We start from the raw sequence: 19937 nt of genomic DNA on the forward strand, positions 1-19937 counted from the left end.
TAATCTCCTGGTTATACTTTTTTTCTTCTTTGGAGGCGGTCCTCAATTGAGGAGCTTCTAATCTCTTAGTTATATTGGTCAGCCAAGGCTTTCCTGATTGAAGTTGTTAACCTGGGCCAGTCAAGAACCTCATAGTCAAAAAGGTTCACCTGGTTTCAATCACTACACCACCACTGGTTTGTAAGAAGTACAAAGCTGCTGTTTCACCCAGAAAATGTTTCTGATTTATTGATTCAAAAATCACAACTCACAGCAACTGCTGCAGGCAAGGTAACTTTTTTTTTCAAGTTTAAACTAAATGTTTCACTGCAGGGAATCGGCAACTTCTGTTGGGGAGAACAAATATAAACACTTCTGTGTCTTTCTTTGTGTGTGTATATTAACTTGTTTCTAGTCCCAACTTGCTCAGTTAGCTGAGAACCAATCAGCTTTGCTTGTAAACAACACCTTAGCTCCTGATCATCTGAATACTGCAGGAAGCCACAGCCAGAAAAACAGAATTCCCAATAGGTATCGAATTTCTCGCTGTGAAATTCTGCAATGGTCCTGGTAAACCCTTGTTTTTTAAAAACAGTTCTTTTTCATTGCAGTCCACAGTTTTTAATAACACAAAAATATGAAGTCATGGTCCTTGCAGTGGAAATGAGGAATTATAGGGGAAAGAAGTCACTAGTAAAAATTACTATAAACCCCCAAACAGTCATCACAATGTGGGGAAAAGTATACAAAATGAAATACTGGGTGCTTGTGATAAAGCGGCGCAATAATCACATTGATTACAGTCTATATATATGAAACATTAGATTTCAGTAAAGGCCAGGGTGCAGATTTCATACAATACTTTTAAGACAGTTTCTTAGAGCAGCACATTTAGAATTGACCAGAGAGTAGATTATATTAGGCACTCCTCAGTAGCAGATATCACAATTTGATTTAATTTTATATCCAGAGTCAAACAGAAAAGATTGTGACATGGACTAATATTTTAATCCAAAATAAAAGACAACTATATGGTTTGAAATCTATGCTAGCAAAAGTGACCTGCCATACTAAGCATGGGATTAGATTAATAGAGCTGCAGTAGCAGGTATTTAAGGGGATATTTGAGAATACTCAGAATAAGTCTGTTCAAACTGTAAAGGCAATTTGTAAAAGGGAGAACCTATTATGTGTGGTATAATAAAGAAGTTAGATTTTTTTTCTGAAGTCTCCCTAACTGCACAAAGATCAGATGACTGCTCAGAATAAAAAGAATGGCAAAGAATGACTATAACCTTAATCAGATGGAAGAATCTAGTGTATTAGAGGAAGAGAATTAGGTTGTAAAAATGAGTAATTTCTAAATTTCTTGCTCATTTAGAAAACAAATCAAGTAATCAGGAGAAGTCAGCATGGATTGGTCAGAGAGAAATTATGTTTAACCAGTTTGAGTTCTTTGAAAGAGTAACATGTGCTGTGGCTAAAGGAGAGCATGTAGATATACTATACTTGGATGTCTGGAAGGCATTTGACAAGGTGCCAAAAAGGTTACTGTGGAAATTAGAAGTAAACAGTTTTAAGGGGCAACGTATCAGGACATTTGGAAGATTGGTTTAAATATACCTTTTTCCGCCAGTCAGACAATCTTTGTCTGATTGGAAGAATGTGACAAGCAGAATCCAACAACGTCCACTACAAACCCACCAACTCCCACAGTTACCTTGACCATACATCTTAACACCCTGCTTCCTCTTGACCCTATTCCACTCTCTCAGTTTCTCCATCTGCATCGCATCTGTTCTAATGAGGCCAGCTTCTACAAAGGGGCATCTGAAATGTCCAGTTTCTTCCTCAACCTTCTCTTTCTTTCCACAACAGTGATAAGTTCCTCTGGTCCTCACTTTCCACCTCACCAGCATCCACATTCAAAGGATCATTAGCCATCATTCCAGCCACCTTCAGCAGGATGCCACGATCAGACACATATTTCCCTCCCTTCCCTTGTCAGCATTCCACAAGGACCATTCCTCCCAAGGAACCCTGGTTCACTGTAACTCCACTCCAAACATCTCCCCCATCTCAATGCACATTTCCATTCAATCGCAGAAGGTGTAAAACCTGTCCATTTATTTCCTCCCTTCTCACTATCCAAGACCCCAGACACACTTCCTAGGTGAAACAGTAATTTACTTGTACTTCACTTAATCTAGTCCACTGTATTTGATGCAGATACTAGGGTATCCCTACATTGGGGAATCAAAACACAGACCAGGCGACCACTTTGCAGAACACCTACATTGTGACTACAAAAATAAACCTGAGTTTTCTGTTGCCTGCCACCTCCACACACCATCGTGTTTCCTGGCCAACATCTGTGTCTCGGGCTTGCTGCAGCACTCCAGTGAAGCTCAGTGCTGGAAGAACAGTACCCCATTTTCCACTCCAGGACTTTGTAGCCTTGGGAGATAATTTTAGAGCCTGAGCACTTTCTCCCATGTCCTTACCCTTACCCCCACACATCAGGCCTTGTCTTCACATGCGCTGCAATCACAACCATCCACAACAGAGTCAGCTGCCAATGGTCCCAATTAGCTGCTATTGATTCTCCAAGGCTGAACTTTACTCATTCCTATGTCTGTCCAATTTTTTTTCTTCTCTCTCTGGACTTCATCTCCACTTGTTGTTTACTCATGCCCCTCCCTACCCCATCTTCAGCACATTTCACTTTTCTCGCTACAATCAATGCTGAGGGGTCTCTGGACCTGCAATGTTAACTGCTTTCTCTCCGCAGATGCTACCAGACCTGCAATGTTTTCATAGCATTTTCTGTTTTTGTTTCCACCAAGGGTCTTTTCTGGTGCTTCAACTATTTACAATTTACATTAATGACACTGTAGTGCAATGTGAAGGCATGGCAGTTAAATTTGCAAGTGACTACCAAAATAGATAGGAAAGTAGCTTGTGAATAAGGCATAAGAAAATTGCGAACAGATGTAGGCAGGTTGACAGAGTGGCCAATAATCTGGCAGATGGAGTATAATGTGGAAAAATAGAAAATTGTTGATTTTGGCAGAAAAAATGAAAAAGCACAGTTCTACTTAAATAGAAATGGTCTCTACAATTCTGAGGTGCAGAAGTATCAAGGTGTTCTTGTGCATAAGTCACAAAAAGTTAGTATGCAGGTACAGCATATAAGCAAGTAAAGTGGGATACTATTCTTTATTACAAATGGAATTAGACTTTGAAAGTAACAATGTTATATTTCACTTATACAGAATCTTGGTGCACTCACATCTTAAATACCGTGTGCAGCTCTGGTCTTATTTAAGGAAGGATGTCGGGACACTGGAGGAGGTTCAGAGGATATTTACCAGATTGATAAAAACTGAAAGAGCTGTGGATTCTGTAAATGAGAAACAAAAAACAGAAATTGCTAGTAAAGCTCAGCAAATCTGACAGCCTCTGTGGAGAGAAATCAGAATTAATATTTGGGGTCAAATGACCCTTCCTCAGAACACTTTACCCAAAATGTTAACTCTGATTTCTCTCCATAGATGCTGCCAGACCTGTTGGGTTTTTCCAGCAATTTCTGTTTTTGTTTACCAGATTGATACTTGGAATGAGCATGTTGTCTTCTGAGGATAGGTTAGATAAGCCGGGCTTGTTGCCACTTAAGTTTAGGTGAGAGACAGTTGACTTGATTGAAGTGTACAACATTCTGAATGTCCACAAGGTGGACATGGAAAGAATGGTTCCTCTTGTGAGTCAGTCCAAAACTAAGAGGCATGGTTTTAAAATGTCAACTTTATTATGACAGAGAGGAGGAGAAATCTCCTCTCAGAGGACTGCTCAACTTTAGAACTCTGCCTCAGAAGGCAATTGAACAAGGGTCATTGATCATTTTTTAACACAGAGTTAGGTAAATTCTTGTTAGGCAAGGGAATCAAGGGTTGGTCTGGGTTACAAAGGAATATGGAATTTGAAGACAAACAGCTAAGCATGGTGGAGCAGGCATCAACTTCTGCTCTATTTCCTATGTTTATAACGAAACGGTCATGGGACATCATATGGTGAGGGGGATACATACAGTTCAGTGCAATCAAGAGAGCATGAATCTATAAGGCTATGATCCCATTCGGCGCCAGCACTTGGGGGATAGTGCTGAATAGGAATGGTCCATGTAAGTGTCAATGATAGATGTTGGACTATGAAAGGGATTTCTGTTTAAATAGTGAGAGCAGCTAGGCACATAATTGAAGAGCAGAACTCAAAAGGTAATAATTTCTCGCTAACTTTCAGTAACATGTGTCACGTGACACAGGGCACATAAGACCAGTGAACTTATTACATGGGACATTGGCATCAGTACTGAGGAAAGTCAGGATTGTACACTAGGACAATCTGTACCTGAACCATGCCTGGACCAGTATTCTAGTGAATTGTATAACTAAGGAAGTAAAGAGAGATTTAATCTAAACAATGGATATGAGGGATCAAGCTTGGGTAGTTGCAGCAAATCAAGGGCAAGAGTCAAGGCAGGAGAGCAAAATTATTAAAATTGTCAGAAATGTAGGTCAAGAATTGCAGAAAGGGACAGCAAAAATAAACTGAAGCATAGATCAATGTTCATAAGTAGATACTAAAAGACAACGAAAGTACAAAAACTAAATGTTTATGAACTAAGTACCTGAATGCTTTGAACATTTGTAACAAAATAAACAAACTGATAGCACACACTGAAATAAATAAATACAAATTGATAGCCAGTACTGAAATATGTGCATGATGATTGGACCGGATCCTGAGTATGACATTCAAGAAAAATAGGAAGCTACATAAATGTGAATGTGTAACATGTTTAATTAAGGATGGCTCTCCAACAGTCACCTCAAATTTAGGTTGAAGAATCGAAGAATAAATGTTGGATTAAAACAAATTATGGATGCAGAAGATCTGAAACAGAAACAGAAATTGCTGGTGAAACTCAGCAGATTTGACAGCATCGGTGAAAGAAAGCACAATTAACATTTCGAGTCCAGTGACCCTTCAACCGAACTGCTAGTAGCTAGGAAAAAGTGGTATGTACACTGATGACAGGTAGTCAGGAAAAGACAAAAAGAGTGACTGGATAGATGGAGATAGAGCCCAAAGAAGAAAAAAGTTAGGCAGGCAAAATTCTTGTTGATAGTAAGTCAGGAAGTGAAAGAAGCTGATAATGGGCATCATGAGTAGATGAGATTAGGTTAGCTGTGCTGAAAGCAATCCATGCCATGACAGGATCTGGATTGTGAAGGTTGGGTAAAGGACATGAAAGGAGGTGGTCAGGCTCTAAAATGATTGAAGTCAATGTTGAGTTCTGCAAGGCTGCAGAGTCCCAAAGTGAAAAATTAGCTGCTCAGCGCAAGCTTTCTTTTTAAGTTTCAAACTGTTGTATATGGCCAGGTTTGATATCTGCTGATTCTTTTTACAATCATTCTGCTTTCCATTGGTCATTAAGTAAAGGATTTTTAAAAATTGCTTGCACTTAAATAATATGAAAAAAATCTTTACATTGATATATTTTGAAATTTTTGGAAAAAATGTGTGCAATTACAATTTTTTCAGTCAACGCTTTTAGAGTCAATAATTATTTACAGATCAACAAATGTAAATTAGTAGACAACAATATCATTGCAAAATTCAGATTGTTTTATTATACAGTGGTGGTCTTTCTGGCTGACAGATGCTTTCACAAAACATACTCTCAATTTTGTTTACCTGTTGAACCAGAGTAAGATTTTCTGCAAATGTTGGAGACTTTTCCTTAAGGAATGTAATAAGATCCTTGTAGATATCACCATTTCTGTCGTAAATAATATCTTCACTGTCTTTTATTGGACCCTAAAGAAAAAGGTTTAAGACACAATACAAAAATGGCAAAGAAGTATGAAATAATTAATAATATTTTATCTCTGTCCATTAAATGTGATAAATAAAATCAAAATTACAAAAAAGTATCTTTCACTTAACTACTTACCCCATTCAGGTAAACTCCAGCTGTGTTACAGGTTACATACAAAGTTTCAGTATCATGAGTATTAATAATCAGGTAGCAAATATCTCCATACACTTGTCTCCATGGTGGGGCTCTGCATCCATTAGAAAATTCATATTCTGCAAGAAAATAATCATAAAAAAGGTAACAAATATGCTTTTAAAATGCTCTATTTTCATGATTCAACATGTAACCATGTTTATGGCAATTTCTATCTGATTTAATTCTCCATGTAAATACCTGATGTGTAGTTGATCGATCTTAAAACAGTCAGATCTCCTTCTCCAGAGAAGGACTGGAGCAGTTGCACATCATTCTTTATAGCTTGGGGGTTCAGCCGCACTTCTCTTTTAAAAAAAGAGAAGAGAAAGGAAAGCATGAAAATATTATTAAATCACCTTCTGGTTTATTCAACTATTTCCTTTATGCAGTTAGTTCCAGCATTTATTTTCTATGTATTAAATCAGAACCAAATATTTTATTTGAAGAAAATATAGTATTGTAACATCTGGAAAAAATACCCACATAAATATCCTGAGCAAGCCAGATTTTTTCAAGGTCTGTAAAGTGGTGCCAGAACCTCCTAAATTGTGCCAAAATGTAAATATGCAGATTGTCCATACCAAGTAATGATAAATTTTGGTTCTGCAGACAATAAGTAGTTTTAAAAGTTTTCAAAAGTATATACTTATCTAAATTCCTAACATTGTAACAGCCTTACAACTAATATGAAGTGATATCTTACAGAAATTTTAAAAACTATGGCAGATTGTTCTCATGAAGGTAAGATATCATAATAGACAGATTTCCTGCCCTATGTAAAGAAAGAATTACTAAAATTAAGGTTAAATATAAAGCAGTCATTCTTTAAGAATAAATTCTACATTCTCCTTGGATATTTTGAACTCTACTACTGTTGGCAGTGATGCCTTCAGTTGCCTAGTTTCTAAATGGGCTTTTGCCCAAAACATCGACTCTCCTGCTCCTCACATGCTGCCTGACCTGCTGTGCTTTTCCAGCATCACAAACTATTATCTTCAGCATCTACAGTCCTCACTTTTGCCCTGCCTAAATCTGGATTTGCCTCGCCCAATTTTCCCTCCTGACAGTCACTCTTCAAAACATTGCCTTTGATCAAGCATTTGGTCACCTGGCACAATACATATTTTTAGGGCTTAGTGTCAACCTCTATTCTATAATTCGTCTCTGAGAGCCTTGAGATGTTATACCACATTAATGATGCTACATAAATGCAATGTATTATTGTGGGCAGTGAGAAAGCCTATTAATCACATTTATTGAAAACCTCCATGAATGCTTCTTAGTTTTCAAAATAGTTTGTCTGTGAGGACAGGAACCTATTGTTATATTTAATAGTGTATAGGATCTGGTGCAGGCATAAATTGCAGTACATGGCCTGCCGATCACACCGGTTGACCCTCTGTCCCATTTTCCTATTCCTTCTATTTTTTTTGGGGTGTGGTATGACATAGGAAAAATGACTGTCCTTGGACTGACCGTGACCTTTCCATACTGACAGCAGTTAAGAAAAGAAGGTACTCATACTGATGATGAACAGGTTGGGGGACCGGGAGACTGAGTGGATTGGTGGAGAGGGAGCCCAAAAAGAAAGAAGGGCAGAGAGGGAGCCCTGAGTGAGCTAGAGAGTGAACACCCGGAGAGGGAAGAGAGAGAGACACAGAGAGAGAGAGAGAGACAGAGAGGAATAAGAGATGTTGAGCAAAGGAATAGTTCATAGTAAATCAGGGAAGAGGACAAGCTAGATAGATAATAATGTGGACTATGAGAAGTTTAAAATGCTGGAAGCAACCCACTTCATGACAGGACTTGGCGTGTGTGTTGGCTGGGGTGGGTGGGTGGTGTAGAAATTGACATGAAAGAAGGTGTTCATGCTCTAAACTTGTTCAACTTGATGGGGTAGGTGAGAACTGCAGATGCCCTGCATCAGGGATGATCTCATTGCTGATGCAGGGCTTATGCCCGAAACATCAATTCTCCTGCTCCTCGGATGCTGCCTGACTGGCTTAGCTACTCCAGCACCGCACTCTCAACCCTTGTTGAACATGATGCCGAGTCTGGAAGTCTATAAAATTCCCAAGCAGAAGATGAGGTGCTGTTCACCAACTGGAGCCTTACTGGGGTACTGCAGTAGCCCGGAACAGAAACATTTGCAGGGAATACAGCAGTGGTTGAAGTGGCAGGCAACTGGAAGCTCTGGGTCATTTTTACAGACAGAATGCAAGCATTCCATAAAGTGGTCACCCTGTCTGTGTTTCATTTCCGTAATGTCAAGGAGAGCACATTGTGAACAGTAGATTAAATTGATTAAAATGCAAGTAAATCATTGCTTCATCTAGAAAATATTAGAGAAAAGTGTTATCGTTGTTCCCTAAAACATTATGAGATGCATGCAGATGGCATATAACTCATTTATGATATTGACATTTTTGTCAGTTAGAGGTTATGAAAATAATTACCATTATCTTGTTAAAGTGTCAGATGACTCACTTCACAGCTGGAGAACCAGTGAGAGACTTCTGTTGCCTTTCTTACGTGAATCTCAGGCCAAACAGACAACAGAGAAACCACCAATGAGCTTTCTCCTGGAATCAAGATCTAGTGGGAACTTGATTAGAATCTAGCAGCTCATGTTCAGCCACACCACAGGAAAGACCATGGCTGATGTGGCAAAGACATCTACCACATCCCAGAATCAAGGAGCACCCCAGGCCAAAGATAAGTTATTTGTTTTCTTTAGAGGGGCAGGGAATACTGAAAGTAGTGAAATAGGGATAACAGAGGTGGTACATGTTAGAGCAGTTTGGCAGCTTGAGTGAGGAGGATGTTGGCTCACAGTAGGCACCTTCCCAATGTCTATTCCTCAATCAAGAACTGAATGCCTTTGATGGAAATCACCACCACCACCTCCCCCTCCTCCCCTGCTTCCCCCCACCCCCAACCCAACATCCCCTCCATGACCTAGAGCTAACAAGCTGGCTGCACAGTTTTTAATTCCTTGGAAATTGGATAGTGACAGGCCCACCTGCCACTGGGCTAACACCAGTGGTGGCAGTATGAGCTATCAAGCAGTCATTAATTAATTGATTATACACTTTCCTAATGGAGGTAGGATTATAGCGAGTTCAAGTACGTCACCATCCCAATTAATTACATGCCTTCTCACCTCCAAACCCACCACCAGCAAGAGCAGAAGATTCCACCTTATCTCTAAACTGTCACATTTGCAACAATGAACGTTTTATGAGCAATACTTACTGTGAAATTTTCTGCAAAGAAGTATTTAAAAGCTGCATGTCTAGCTGCTGGAGAAGCAGAAACAACTTCATCTGAGCTTCTGCCTCCGGTTCTTCATCACCTTTCTTCACTTTTTCCAATAAACGCAGCATTGATTTGTCCTCTCCTTCCACAGTAGCAAAGCTTGGCCCCAGGATCTTTGCAATTGGGTCTCTGTTTGCTAATGCATTAAAAATAAGTACAATTAAAGAAGCAAAAGCATAAAAAAGCATCAATGCAATAATTATGAATGCCACAATGAATAAAAGTAGGCATTTGCCTGGCATCTCCATCTCAACGCCACACGATTCTTTTGTTCCATTGCATGGATATAATAGAACAAACTAATTTTGTATCAATACATTGTAAATGCATTATGATATGTTTTTGCCTATATTGACACCATTCTCGTCCCTTTTCCCTATACCCGTATCAGTCGAAATACACACTCAGAGACACAGTATGGCTTTACTTCCTCATCTTCATTCCGGGCCCTGGAGAGAAAGAACCATTGTTGTGGTTCTGTTTGCCGAGCTGGGAATTTGTCTTGCAAACGTTTCGTCCCCTGTCTAGGTGACATCCTCAGTGCTTGGGAGCCTCCTGTGAAGCGCTTCTGTGCTGTTTCCTCCGGCATTTATAGTGGCCTGTCTCTGCCGCTTCTCAGTTCCAGCTGTCCGCTGTAGTGGCCGGTATATTGGGTCCAGGTTGATGTATTTGTTGATAGAGTCTGTGGATGAGTGCCATGCCTCTAGGAATTCCCTGGCTGTTCTCTGTTTGGCTTGCCCTATAATGGTAGTGTTGTCCCAGTCGAATCCATTATAGGGCAAGCCAAACAGAGAACAGCCAGGGAATTCCTAGAGGCATGGCACTCATCCACAGACTCTATCAACAAACACATCGACCTGGACCCAATATACCGGCCACTACAGCGGACAGCTGGAACTGACAACCGGAAACAGCAGAGACAGGCCACTATAAATGCCGGAGGAAACAGCACAGAAGCGCTTCACAGGAGGCTCCCAAGCACTGAGGATGTCACCTAGACAAATGGACGAAACGTTTGCAAGACAAATTCCCAGCTTGGCGAACAGAACCACAACAACAAGCACCCGAGCTACAAATCTTCTCCCAAACTTGGAAAGAACAATTGCCCAGGTGCATAGAGACATGAGTTCTCGGTCTTTCTCAAATAGCAGATTCTGAAGAAATTATACAGTCACTTACAGTGAACAGCATCTAAAGAAGGTAATATCTATTTTGATCAGATGACCATTACAATCAGCAAGCATCAACAGTAAAGATTAAGCCATCGGGCATATTACAATGGATGTTCTTAACCTTATTAACTGGCATTACACAATGGATGTTTTTCACCTTGTTAACTGGCATTACACAATGGATGTTTTTTTACTTCATTAACCCACCACCCTTGCCTGCTTCACTTCATTGTTTACTGCAAGTTTTTATCTGATCAAAGTCATGAGTGCTTCCAAATAAACCTGTTGGACTATAACCTGGTGTTATGTGATTTTTAGCTTGGTACACCCCAGTCCAACACCGGCACCTCCAAATCATGCTAACTGAGCCTTTGTCAAGCAACCCTAAACTCAACTCTTTCCCTACTTGCTCATACCTTATACACTTTCTCATTCCCTCCTTTTATCATTTCATGATAACCACCTGCTTTCATACGACTCTGACAGCCAGTATATAAGCAAGTTAAATGATTAAAACAACAAAATTATTAGTCCATGCAGTAAACAGAATTTCTAGGATTCTTCCACATGGGAAAAAGTTCACCAGTAAAGTTCTTAAATCCAGTCCTTAGTGACCACTCCATCCCCTCCAAGTTGAATGGAAACGAGCCAGTTATCCAAGACCTCCCTCAGTAAAGTCCAACCTCGAAATTCAGTCTGTCCTTCTGCATCACTTCACAGAGAAATCTAAATTCTTAGAAGAGGGCAGTTATGTACTTAACAAAACTGACAAGACTTCCAGCCTTCCGGGGATGTTTCAGATAAAGGATACCAGTGCCCCTGAGTGTGCAGTGCAGCAGCAGGCTGGGTTAATGCAGCATTCTTTGCTTCTTCTGCTGCTCTGCTGTTAAATGTAACAAAACCAACTGGCTGTTTTGTTGCTAGCTTGATCAGTGAACCTTCATATCCCTTAAATTATCGAAAGACAAGGTAAAGCTCATGTGGTTGAATGTCCACAGGAAGGCCACTGACAAAAGGCATAAAAACCTCCTCTTCACTGTTGTGAGCTTCTTCACTTTTCATGCTCATGACTAGGGAGTGGATTGAATCCGTTGGATCAAGTTGTGGAGGGGTGGACGAAGGTGTGCTTTACCTGTGAATGGAGTAATTCTACAGATATTGTTAACTGCTGAAAGTATCTTTGCACTTCCTGTTGCATTCCTTCCTTGCCATAGTGGTTATCAGTATGAAGACAGTCACACATGTAACTACACTAAATTGTGTCTGCCTATTTCAATATTCTTTGAATTCTTGAAGACTGTTCACTATTTATGACATTATCTAGTTTTTTAATATAATCTATAAACTTCTAAATTGTATTGCCTAAACAATTCAGTCATTTATAAACAGCATTCAGTCGTACTAAAATCAAACCCTTAGAGTACCCCATTCAGGTTAATCAAAAATTATTTTCCCGTAATAAATTAATACTTGGCTAGTGTGAAAGTTGTCAGGAAAAGTATTTTAAAAATCTGGAACAGCAATAAAACAACAAAATGTTTCCTGTACTTTAGCAATTGAAGACGCAGTTTTAGTAGATTTAAATCTCAAATATTCATGGGAAACAAATGCAGAATACTTTAAAATATGTTCTCCAAATGAAGCTTCCCAAATAAAGCATTTGGAGTTACTGTGGCAACTTTGGTAGAGATCAATGTTCTTTGAATTTGCAATATGAAGGGGGCCAATTAAGTCTTAGTAATAACTGAAAAGAACTGAAACAGCTCAGCTTGAAGTTCTAATGTTCTCTAAAAATCTTAAAAACATCAAACTCAAAATGCACTCTTCTTTTTGTGTACACTCTGCATTAAAAAAAGCAGCAAAGGTATTTTAATACAATATCCTCATCTGGCTAAAGCATGACCACTGACCCAATTGTTTTTTTAAAAACAGGCATTGTAAAATTTCAAACAAATCAAGGGCTCAAGGCACTCAATCAATTTGCTTTAAGGTTACAGGTTTGATCATTTTAAATAGGACATAATGTTAATCAATTTCAATGTAAAAACAAAATCTGCCCCATTACATAGCTCATAAAACATACTGAAATTAGATCCTGATTCAAATAAGGCAAAACAGTTACTTAAAAGGATTTTCTGAACTAGGATTTTAACAAACCAAAATATTTAAACATCAAACACTCACAGCATGACACAATTTACATTGAAACTTCCTTTTCTGACCCAGTATTAGTAGTACAACCTTAATTTCAGCATTTCTCATTTTCTTTTTTGCATCCTCTCGATGAAATTACACTTATAAAAAGAGAAAGGCCTCGCAGCGGACCTCATGGCGCTGAAGTCCATGCCACTCTCTTCCCCCAAAACAAAGGCTTGCAGAGTTGAGTCCACAGCATAAAAACCCAGAAAAAGCTTCCCTGGCAGTCATTGCACTTTACTGTCAAGACCCAAGCGAACACGCTCAACTTTCTTCCCCTTTTCCCAGTGATGCCATGTTATGTAAGAGTACTTCTAAGGAGAGATGTGGGGGTCAAAAGTACCAAATTCTAACTTTTTTTGAGCCTCAAATTTCACCACTTGGGACTTTATCCCCTTTCTCACTTCTCATCTTATGGGGACCTGAACCCTTTTTCTTACTTTTATGTCCGGGGATCTAACCCCAATTAAACCCAGGGCCTCGAGCCCCAATTAAAACCCAGGGGACCCAAACCCCAATTAAAACCCAAGGGATTCAAACTCTAATTAAAATCCAGGGGAACTCGAACCCCAATTAAAGCCAGGGGACCCGAACCCCAATTAAAGCCAGGGGTCTCGAACCCCAATTAAATCCAGGGAATTTAAACTCCAATTAAATCCCAGGGGACTCGAACCCCTGTCCCCTGTTTGTCAGCACATTGACGAAACAGTGTCTTTTGACTGAACTAATTACCATTCGAGGAGTCATTAGAATAGAAAGCAATTGAATGAGAGAACCGTTTCTGACACAGGAATATCAAGAGGTACCAAGGTTTAAAATCTTACCTTGTGGGCCCGTCTGTCTCGTGACACTGGTTTTCCGGGTGATCGCTGACACCGTCCGATCTTAACAATTTGTTTAGACTCCTACCTGGCTCACTATATTGTCGTCCCGTTTCCCTGGCCCCATATCAGTCGAAGCAACACTCAGAGACACAGTATGGCTTTACCTTCTTCATCTTTATTCCGGGCCCTGGAGAGAGAGAGAACGATCGCCCATGTGCACAGAGACATGGGTTCTCGGTCTTCTCTTGCACAGCAGATTCTTAAGGAATTATATAGTCACTTACAGTGAGCAGCATCCAAAGAAGGTAACATCTGTATTGATTGGGTGACCATAACAATCAGCGAACATAAACAGTAAAGATTAAGCCATCCAGCGTTATACAATGGATGCTTTTCACCTTGTTAACTGGCATTACACAATGGATGCTTTTTACCTCGTTAACCCACTACCCTTGCCTCCAACACCTCATTGATTACTGCAAGTTCTTATCTGGTCAAAGTCATGCTAACTGAGCCTTTGTCAAGCAACTCTAAACAGAACGCTTTCCCTATCTGCTCATACTTTATACACTTTCTCACCATGACTCAAGGAGATTTGCACTATCAAATATACTTACACTCACTCTAATATCTTAACATGTTTAGATTAGCCACATTAAATGCTAACAGGCTCAGAATATGGCCTCCATCGTCTCTAATAGCTTAGTCGGTGAACGTAATGGTATACAAAATTCAGAAACATGAAAAATACTCAAATATAATCCTTGTAGAGTGCTACTGGTTAAACTCAACAAAAAAAAGAACACTGCCATAATTGGATGCAGTTTATCACTGTAATTTTGTGCATTGTCAGTGTTGCAGAGAAGAAACATGAAGCAGATGCAAAGGCCTACCTCATGTGAATTCTGATCAGGGAGTGATCGGTTTGCAAATCGATCTCATGCCAGCCAGCCGGCAGGCAAGGCAAGGCAGCAACATCTAAAAGTGGGACCCAATTATTTTATGGGTCTAAAAAGGTTCACACTGATGACAGCCATTAACGATACCAACTATGGTGCTATCTTAGGGACCTGTGGGCAAAAGAGCTCAGGATCGTGATACAGTGAGATCCGACATTTGAATTTCCTCAAAATCTTGATAAGTACGTGTTCAATTTTAACAGAAATTAGCCAAGTGTCAATTTTTGCAGTTTCATGGAGGGTTCTTTCATTGAGGTCTAAGTGAGAATTCTTAAGCTATCTTCCCAAATTTATCTTATCGCCATCGGGGCATGGTGCATAGGTATTTTATTTGTCATATACTACAAGCAAAAATACACATCTATGTTGGGACCTTTCAAAAAAAAAAGATCTCTGGCAGCAACCCCATTTAAAGCCTAGCCATCACTCAGTCAAGCACTGTCAGTCCTGAGATGGACTTCACAGTTGATATAGTGGTAAAGCAACCAAAGACATGCTTTTCAAGGCATACGAGTGGCATGACTGACACTTCACTTCATACATAAGTTCATATCCGCTATGCTATTTAAGAATCAAGTTACACAACATACCCAACCTTAGCATTATCCCCTCTTACAAGGATGTGCTTTGCCCAATGCCCAATACAGCCCAACATGTTTTATTATTCACTGTAAGACCATTACAGACAAGAAAGCCTTCAAACAGTTCAAAGTATTTACTTCACAGCAACAGCAAAACAGAACAAATAAATGGACCAAAGATGCATTTATCTCTTGGAGTAGATAGGCACTGCCTTTGCCTTTCAAGCAGGAACACATTTACAATCAGACTGATCACTACATCTGGCTCAGACCTACTGGAACCAGGTGTCAATTAAGTCTTGTCCAGCTATTGCATTTTATGCTGCACAGTTTTACCATGCAAAAGCTGATGCTCCGCCTACTCAATCTCCTCAACTTCCTTGGAAGACAGTTGCTACTCTCCCACCAGCTCTTCAGAGGCAACCTCAACCCTTTTTTGTCATTTCCAGTTGAGCAGAACACAGCATGCTCGGATTGTGCAATATACAATCTTAAGTGTACTACAATGTGCTCTCCAGACTGATCTAAGCATCAGAACTTCATATTCAACAAAACAATTGTTTGCTCTGCAATAGCCCTGGTTGAAGATTGGGCTGTGTTGTGTCTATGCTCAGCTTGTCAGAGGGTTGCATTACGGAGTCATCAGCAATGATCAAAGAAGTTAGAATGAAATTGTCCTTGTAAGGTGTCTGACCCTTGAAATAAAGCAGTAACATGAGAATTCTCGAGGATATAGACATCAATGCAGCTGACAGAGTACCCGGCTGTAAGATCATAAAATATAGGAGCAAAAGTAGTTAATTTGGCCCATCAAATCCATTCCACCATTCAATGAGATCATAGGTGTTTTGATAATCCTCAACTCCACTTTCTTGTCTTTTCCCCATAATCCTTTCTGTGGATTCTGTGGAGAAATGCAGCAGGTCAGGCAGCATCTGTGAAAAACAGCATTAATGTTTTGAAGACAAATAACCTTTATTCTGAAGAAGGAGTCAAATGGTAATGCTGTTTTCTCAACACAGATGCTGCCAGACCTGTTGAGTTTCTCCAGCAATGTCTGTTTTGTTTGTTTCAGATCTCTTTGTTTTATGTTATTTGTTTTTGTTATTGTTATGTTCTTTGTTTTATGTTACCTTTGATTCTCTTACTGATTAAAAATTTATCCTAGCCTTGAACAAATTTAACAGCCATTTGCCAACAAAGAATTCTACAGTTTCCCCACCCTCAAAAGAAATCCTCCTCATTTCTGTCTTAAATGGGTTACTCCTTACTTTGAGATTGTGCCCATGGTCCAAGACACTCCCACAAGGAGAGAACAACTTCTTTGCATTAAACCTGCTAAATCTCCCAATAGGTTTATGTTTCAATTAGATTTTTTAAAACATTTGTTTAAGGGACGCAGGCTGCACTGGCTAGGTCAGTATTTATTGATCATAACGAATTGCCCAGAGAGCATTTAAAAGTCAACCATATTGCTGTGGGTCACATGTAAGCCAGATGAGGTAAGGATGGCAAACCTCCTTCCCTTCAGGATATTCATGAATCAGATGGATCTCTTTTTGACAATTAATAGTGATTCCATCACGAGTATATTTTCAACACAAAAGTTAGACATTTTAAAAATGAAATTCCTCAATGTTCATTCTTTTAGGTCCAGGTTGACAGAAAGCACAGACTAGGTTGCTGTGCTTTAGAAATATTATTACAAGCAATTTCTTTCCTGCAGAATTTTGAACTGTTGGACATATCATTTCTTTTCTGAAGACATTTGCCTGGATTTGACTATTCCATATCTTCAATCTGTGATAGCAGTTTTAATTCTCTTTGTGTTGGAGCATGTGAACATTTTACTTCAACTTACTGATTGGTTTGGATTCTATCCTTCCTTATTATTGGAACATGTAAATTTTACGTGAGCTCAATTCTGCAACTTGAGGACTGCTTTTGGTTTGGCATGATCTTTGACACAGTTAAAAAATTATTCTTCCTGGGCAGATAAGGTAGTCAGATGGTATTCTGTTTTGAATTTGTCTCTTCCGAGGCACCTCCAGATCTAACAATAAACTCAAATATGTTATAGTTATTTGATCCTTTATCTGGGAAGCTTGATATATTTGACCCTGCCATCGAGGACGAGGCCTGGTATGAAGAAAGGATGTGTCATTTTTCCAGGCAAATGACATTGTTACAGACAAAAACAACAAATAATTCTGCTAGGCAAAAGTGAGGACTGCAGATGCTGGAAGCGAGAGTTTAGATCAAAGAAGTGCTGGAAAAGCACAGCATCCGAGGAGCAGGAAAATCGACGTTTTGAGCAAAAGCGCTTCATCAGGGTTTTTGCCTGAAACATCAATTTTCCTGCTCCTTGGTTGCTGCCTGACCTGCTGTGCTTTTCCAGCACCACTCGAATCTAAAATAATTCTCCTGACAGCCTGCGAAGCTGCAGCTTTTTCTGTTATTTGGAGCCTAACTTTACTTAGTTAAGGAATATTATGACTCCCGTGCCTCCTCTAATTCTGAGATGTTATTGATTGTATACAGGGAAATCCATATCGGGATTTCTAACTAGGTTAAGACGTCTGACAGAAGGCTGTCACTTTGATTTTATCCTTAATGATATGCTTAGAATCTGTCTGGTATGTGGAATTAATGATGTAACTATGCGAAAATGCTGACTAACTGAAGCCCAAGTGAACTTCAAACAGACACTACAGCTGGCTTTATCATTGGAAATTGCGACAAGTGGACCATATATGTTGCCGGGCATCCCAATGGAAGTGGACACCCTCAACCGTCTGACACAGCTTGGGGAACACCACCTGAGTGAAGTCAATTGCATAGCCTCACTCAGGACATATCCTGAACAGAGAGATGGTAGATCAGCCCACAGTAAAACCACAAAACAAAGCCAAGGCTCAGCTAATTGGTTAAAAGTTTCTTCAGGATCCTGGCCAGTAAGCCACTGTAGTTGTTGTTGTTATACAGACTCGAAACAGCAAAAGAGTCTTACTAGACTTGAACTGAGTAAGAAAACTCATACGCTGGTATATAGGAGAATTCTTACTCCGGAAAGTCCATTTACATCTGATTTGGAATGTTGGTTTGCAACATCAAAATCAGAACCAATAAAGGTAAATGTCTGGTTAAGCAGTCATCCAGTTCTAATGGAGGTCAATACCAATGCAGCAGTATCAATGATCATAGAACCAGATTCTAATAAAATTCTCTCTGGACTCCAAACTTTAACTTTGCACAAGACTGCAGCTAGGCTGAGAACCTATACTGGGGATTTTTTACAGATGAAGGGTACACCTTTGTTTCCAGCTTCTTAGGAAAAGTAGCTGATTCAGTTACCAATGACTGTAGTAAAAGGCTCAGGTCTAAGCTTGATGGGGTCAAATTGGTTGTGAGAGATTCACGTAGATTGGCTCAACATTCTTCAATTAGAAAATGGCTGTCTGAGTGAAGTCCCAATTAAATAACCAAATGTCTTCCAGGAAGGTTCAGGGACTATCAGAGCAGCTAAGGTCACATTGCATGTTGACCAGAAAGCAATTCCATAATTCTGCAAGGCTCACTCAATGCCATTTCCCTTATAGGAAAACTAGAGGCAGAAATCATAAGGCTGGACAGTAAAGGAACCATCATATACCCATTTCAAACAGGAATGCTTCTTTGGAAAATGTAGGGGGTGATGGATTCTTAGGGGAACGTAGCACGAATAACCAAGTTTCTGGTATTGAGACTGACTCTAATGCAACGAGGGGTATGTTGGCTTCCAAGAGATCAATTGTGTTAGGGGATTCTGTAGTCAAAGGTACAGACAAGAGGTTTTTGTGGCCAGCAGTGAAATAGCAGAATGGTGTGTTGCTTCCCTGGTGCCAGGATCAAGGATGTTTCAGAGAGGGTGCAGAATGTTCTCATGGGGAAGAGGGGCCAGCAAGAGGTCATTGTCCACATTAGAACCAATGACATAGGAAGGGAAGAGGTTGAGATTCTGAAGGGAGATTACAGAGAGTTAGGAAGAAATTTAAAAAGGAGGTCTTCGAGGGTAGTAATATCTGAATTACTCCCAGTGCTACGAGCTAATGAGGGCAGGAATAGAAGGGTAGAGCAGACGAATGCATGGCTGAGGAGCTGGTGTATGGAAGAAGGATTCACATTTTTGGATCATTGGAATCACTTTTGGGGTAGAAGTGACCTGTACAAGAAGGACGGATTGCACCTAAATTGGAAGGGGACTAATATACTGGCAGGGAAATTTGCCAGAGCTGTTTGGGAGGATTTAAACTAGTAAGGTGGGGGGGGGGGGGGGGGGGGGGGGGGGGGGGGTTGGGACCCATGGAGATAATGAGGAAAGTGATAAATTTGAGACTGGTACAGTTGAGAACAGAAGCGAGTCAAACAAACAAGCAAGTCAGGGCAAGCAGGGACAAGGTAGGACTATGAAATTAAACTGCATTTATTTCAATGCAAGGGACCTAACCAGGAAGGCAGATGAACTCTTGGTTAGGAACGTGGGACTGGGATATCATAGCAATTATGGAAACATGGCTCAGGGATGGGCAAGACTGGCAGCTTAATATTACAGGGTACAAATGCTACATAAAGGATAGAAAGGGAGGCAAGAGAGGAGGGGGAGTGCTATTTTTGATAAGGGATAGCATTACTGCTATGCTGAGAGAGGATATTCCCGGAAATACATCCAGGGAAGTTATTTGGGTGGAACTGAGAAGAAAGAAAGGGATGATCACCTTATTGGGATTGTTTCATAGACCCCCTAATAGTCAGAGGGAAATTAAGAAACAAACTTGTAAGGAGATCTCAGCTAT

The 19937-nt window shown here is 40.0% G+C and overlaps 1 protein-coding gene across 2 annotated transcripts in view; it reads right to left on the reverse strand.

Moving 5' to 3' along the window:
* Positions 1-19937, reverse strand: part of odad2 (outer dynein arm docking complex subunit 2) — a 390232-nt gene that overhangs the window by 328342 nt on the left and 41953 nt on the right. For both annotated transcript variants that reach the window (XM_072576026.1, XM_072576027.1), the window contains exons 4-7: positions 9311-9509; positions 6254-6360; positions 5996-6132; positions 5737-5859 (exon numbers count right to left, since the gene is read on the reverse strand). In XM_072576026.1, the coding sequence (XP_072432127.1) occupies positions 5737-5859; positions 5996-6132; positions 6254-6360; positions 9311-9509 (566 nt within the window). The remainder of the gene's footprint in view (positions 1-5736; positions 5860-5995; positions 6133-6253; positions 6361-9310; positions 9510-19937) is intronic.

The sequence above is a fragment of the Chiloscyllium punctatum genome, chromosome 8 (assembly GCF_047496795.1).
Source record: "Chiloscyllium punctatum isolate Juve2018m chromosome 8, sChiPun1.3, whole genome shotgun sequence".
Lineage (NCBI taxonomy): Eukaryota > Metazoa > Chordata > Chondrichthyes > Orectolobiformes > Hemiscylliidae > Chiloscyllium > Chiloscyllium punctatum.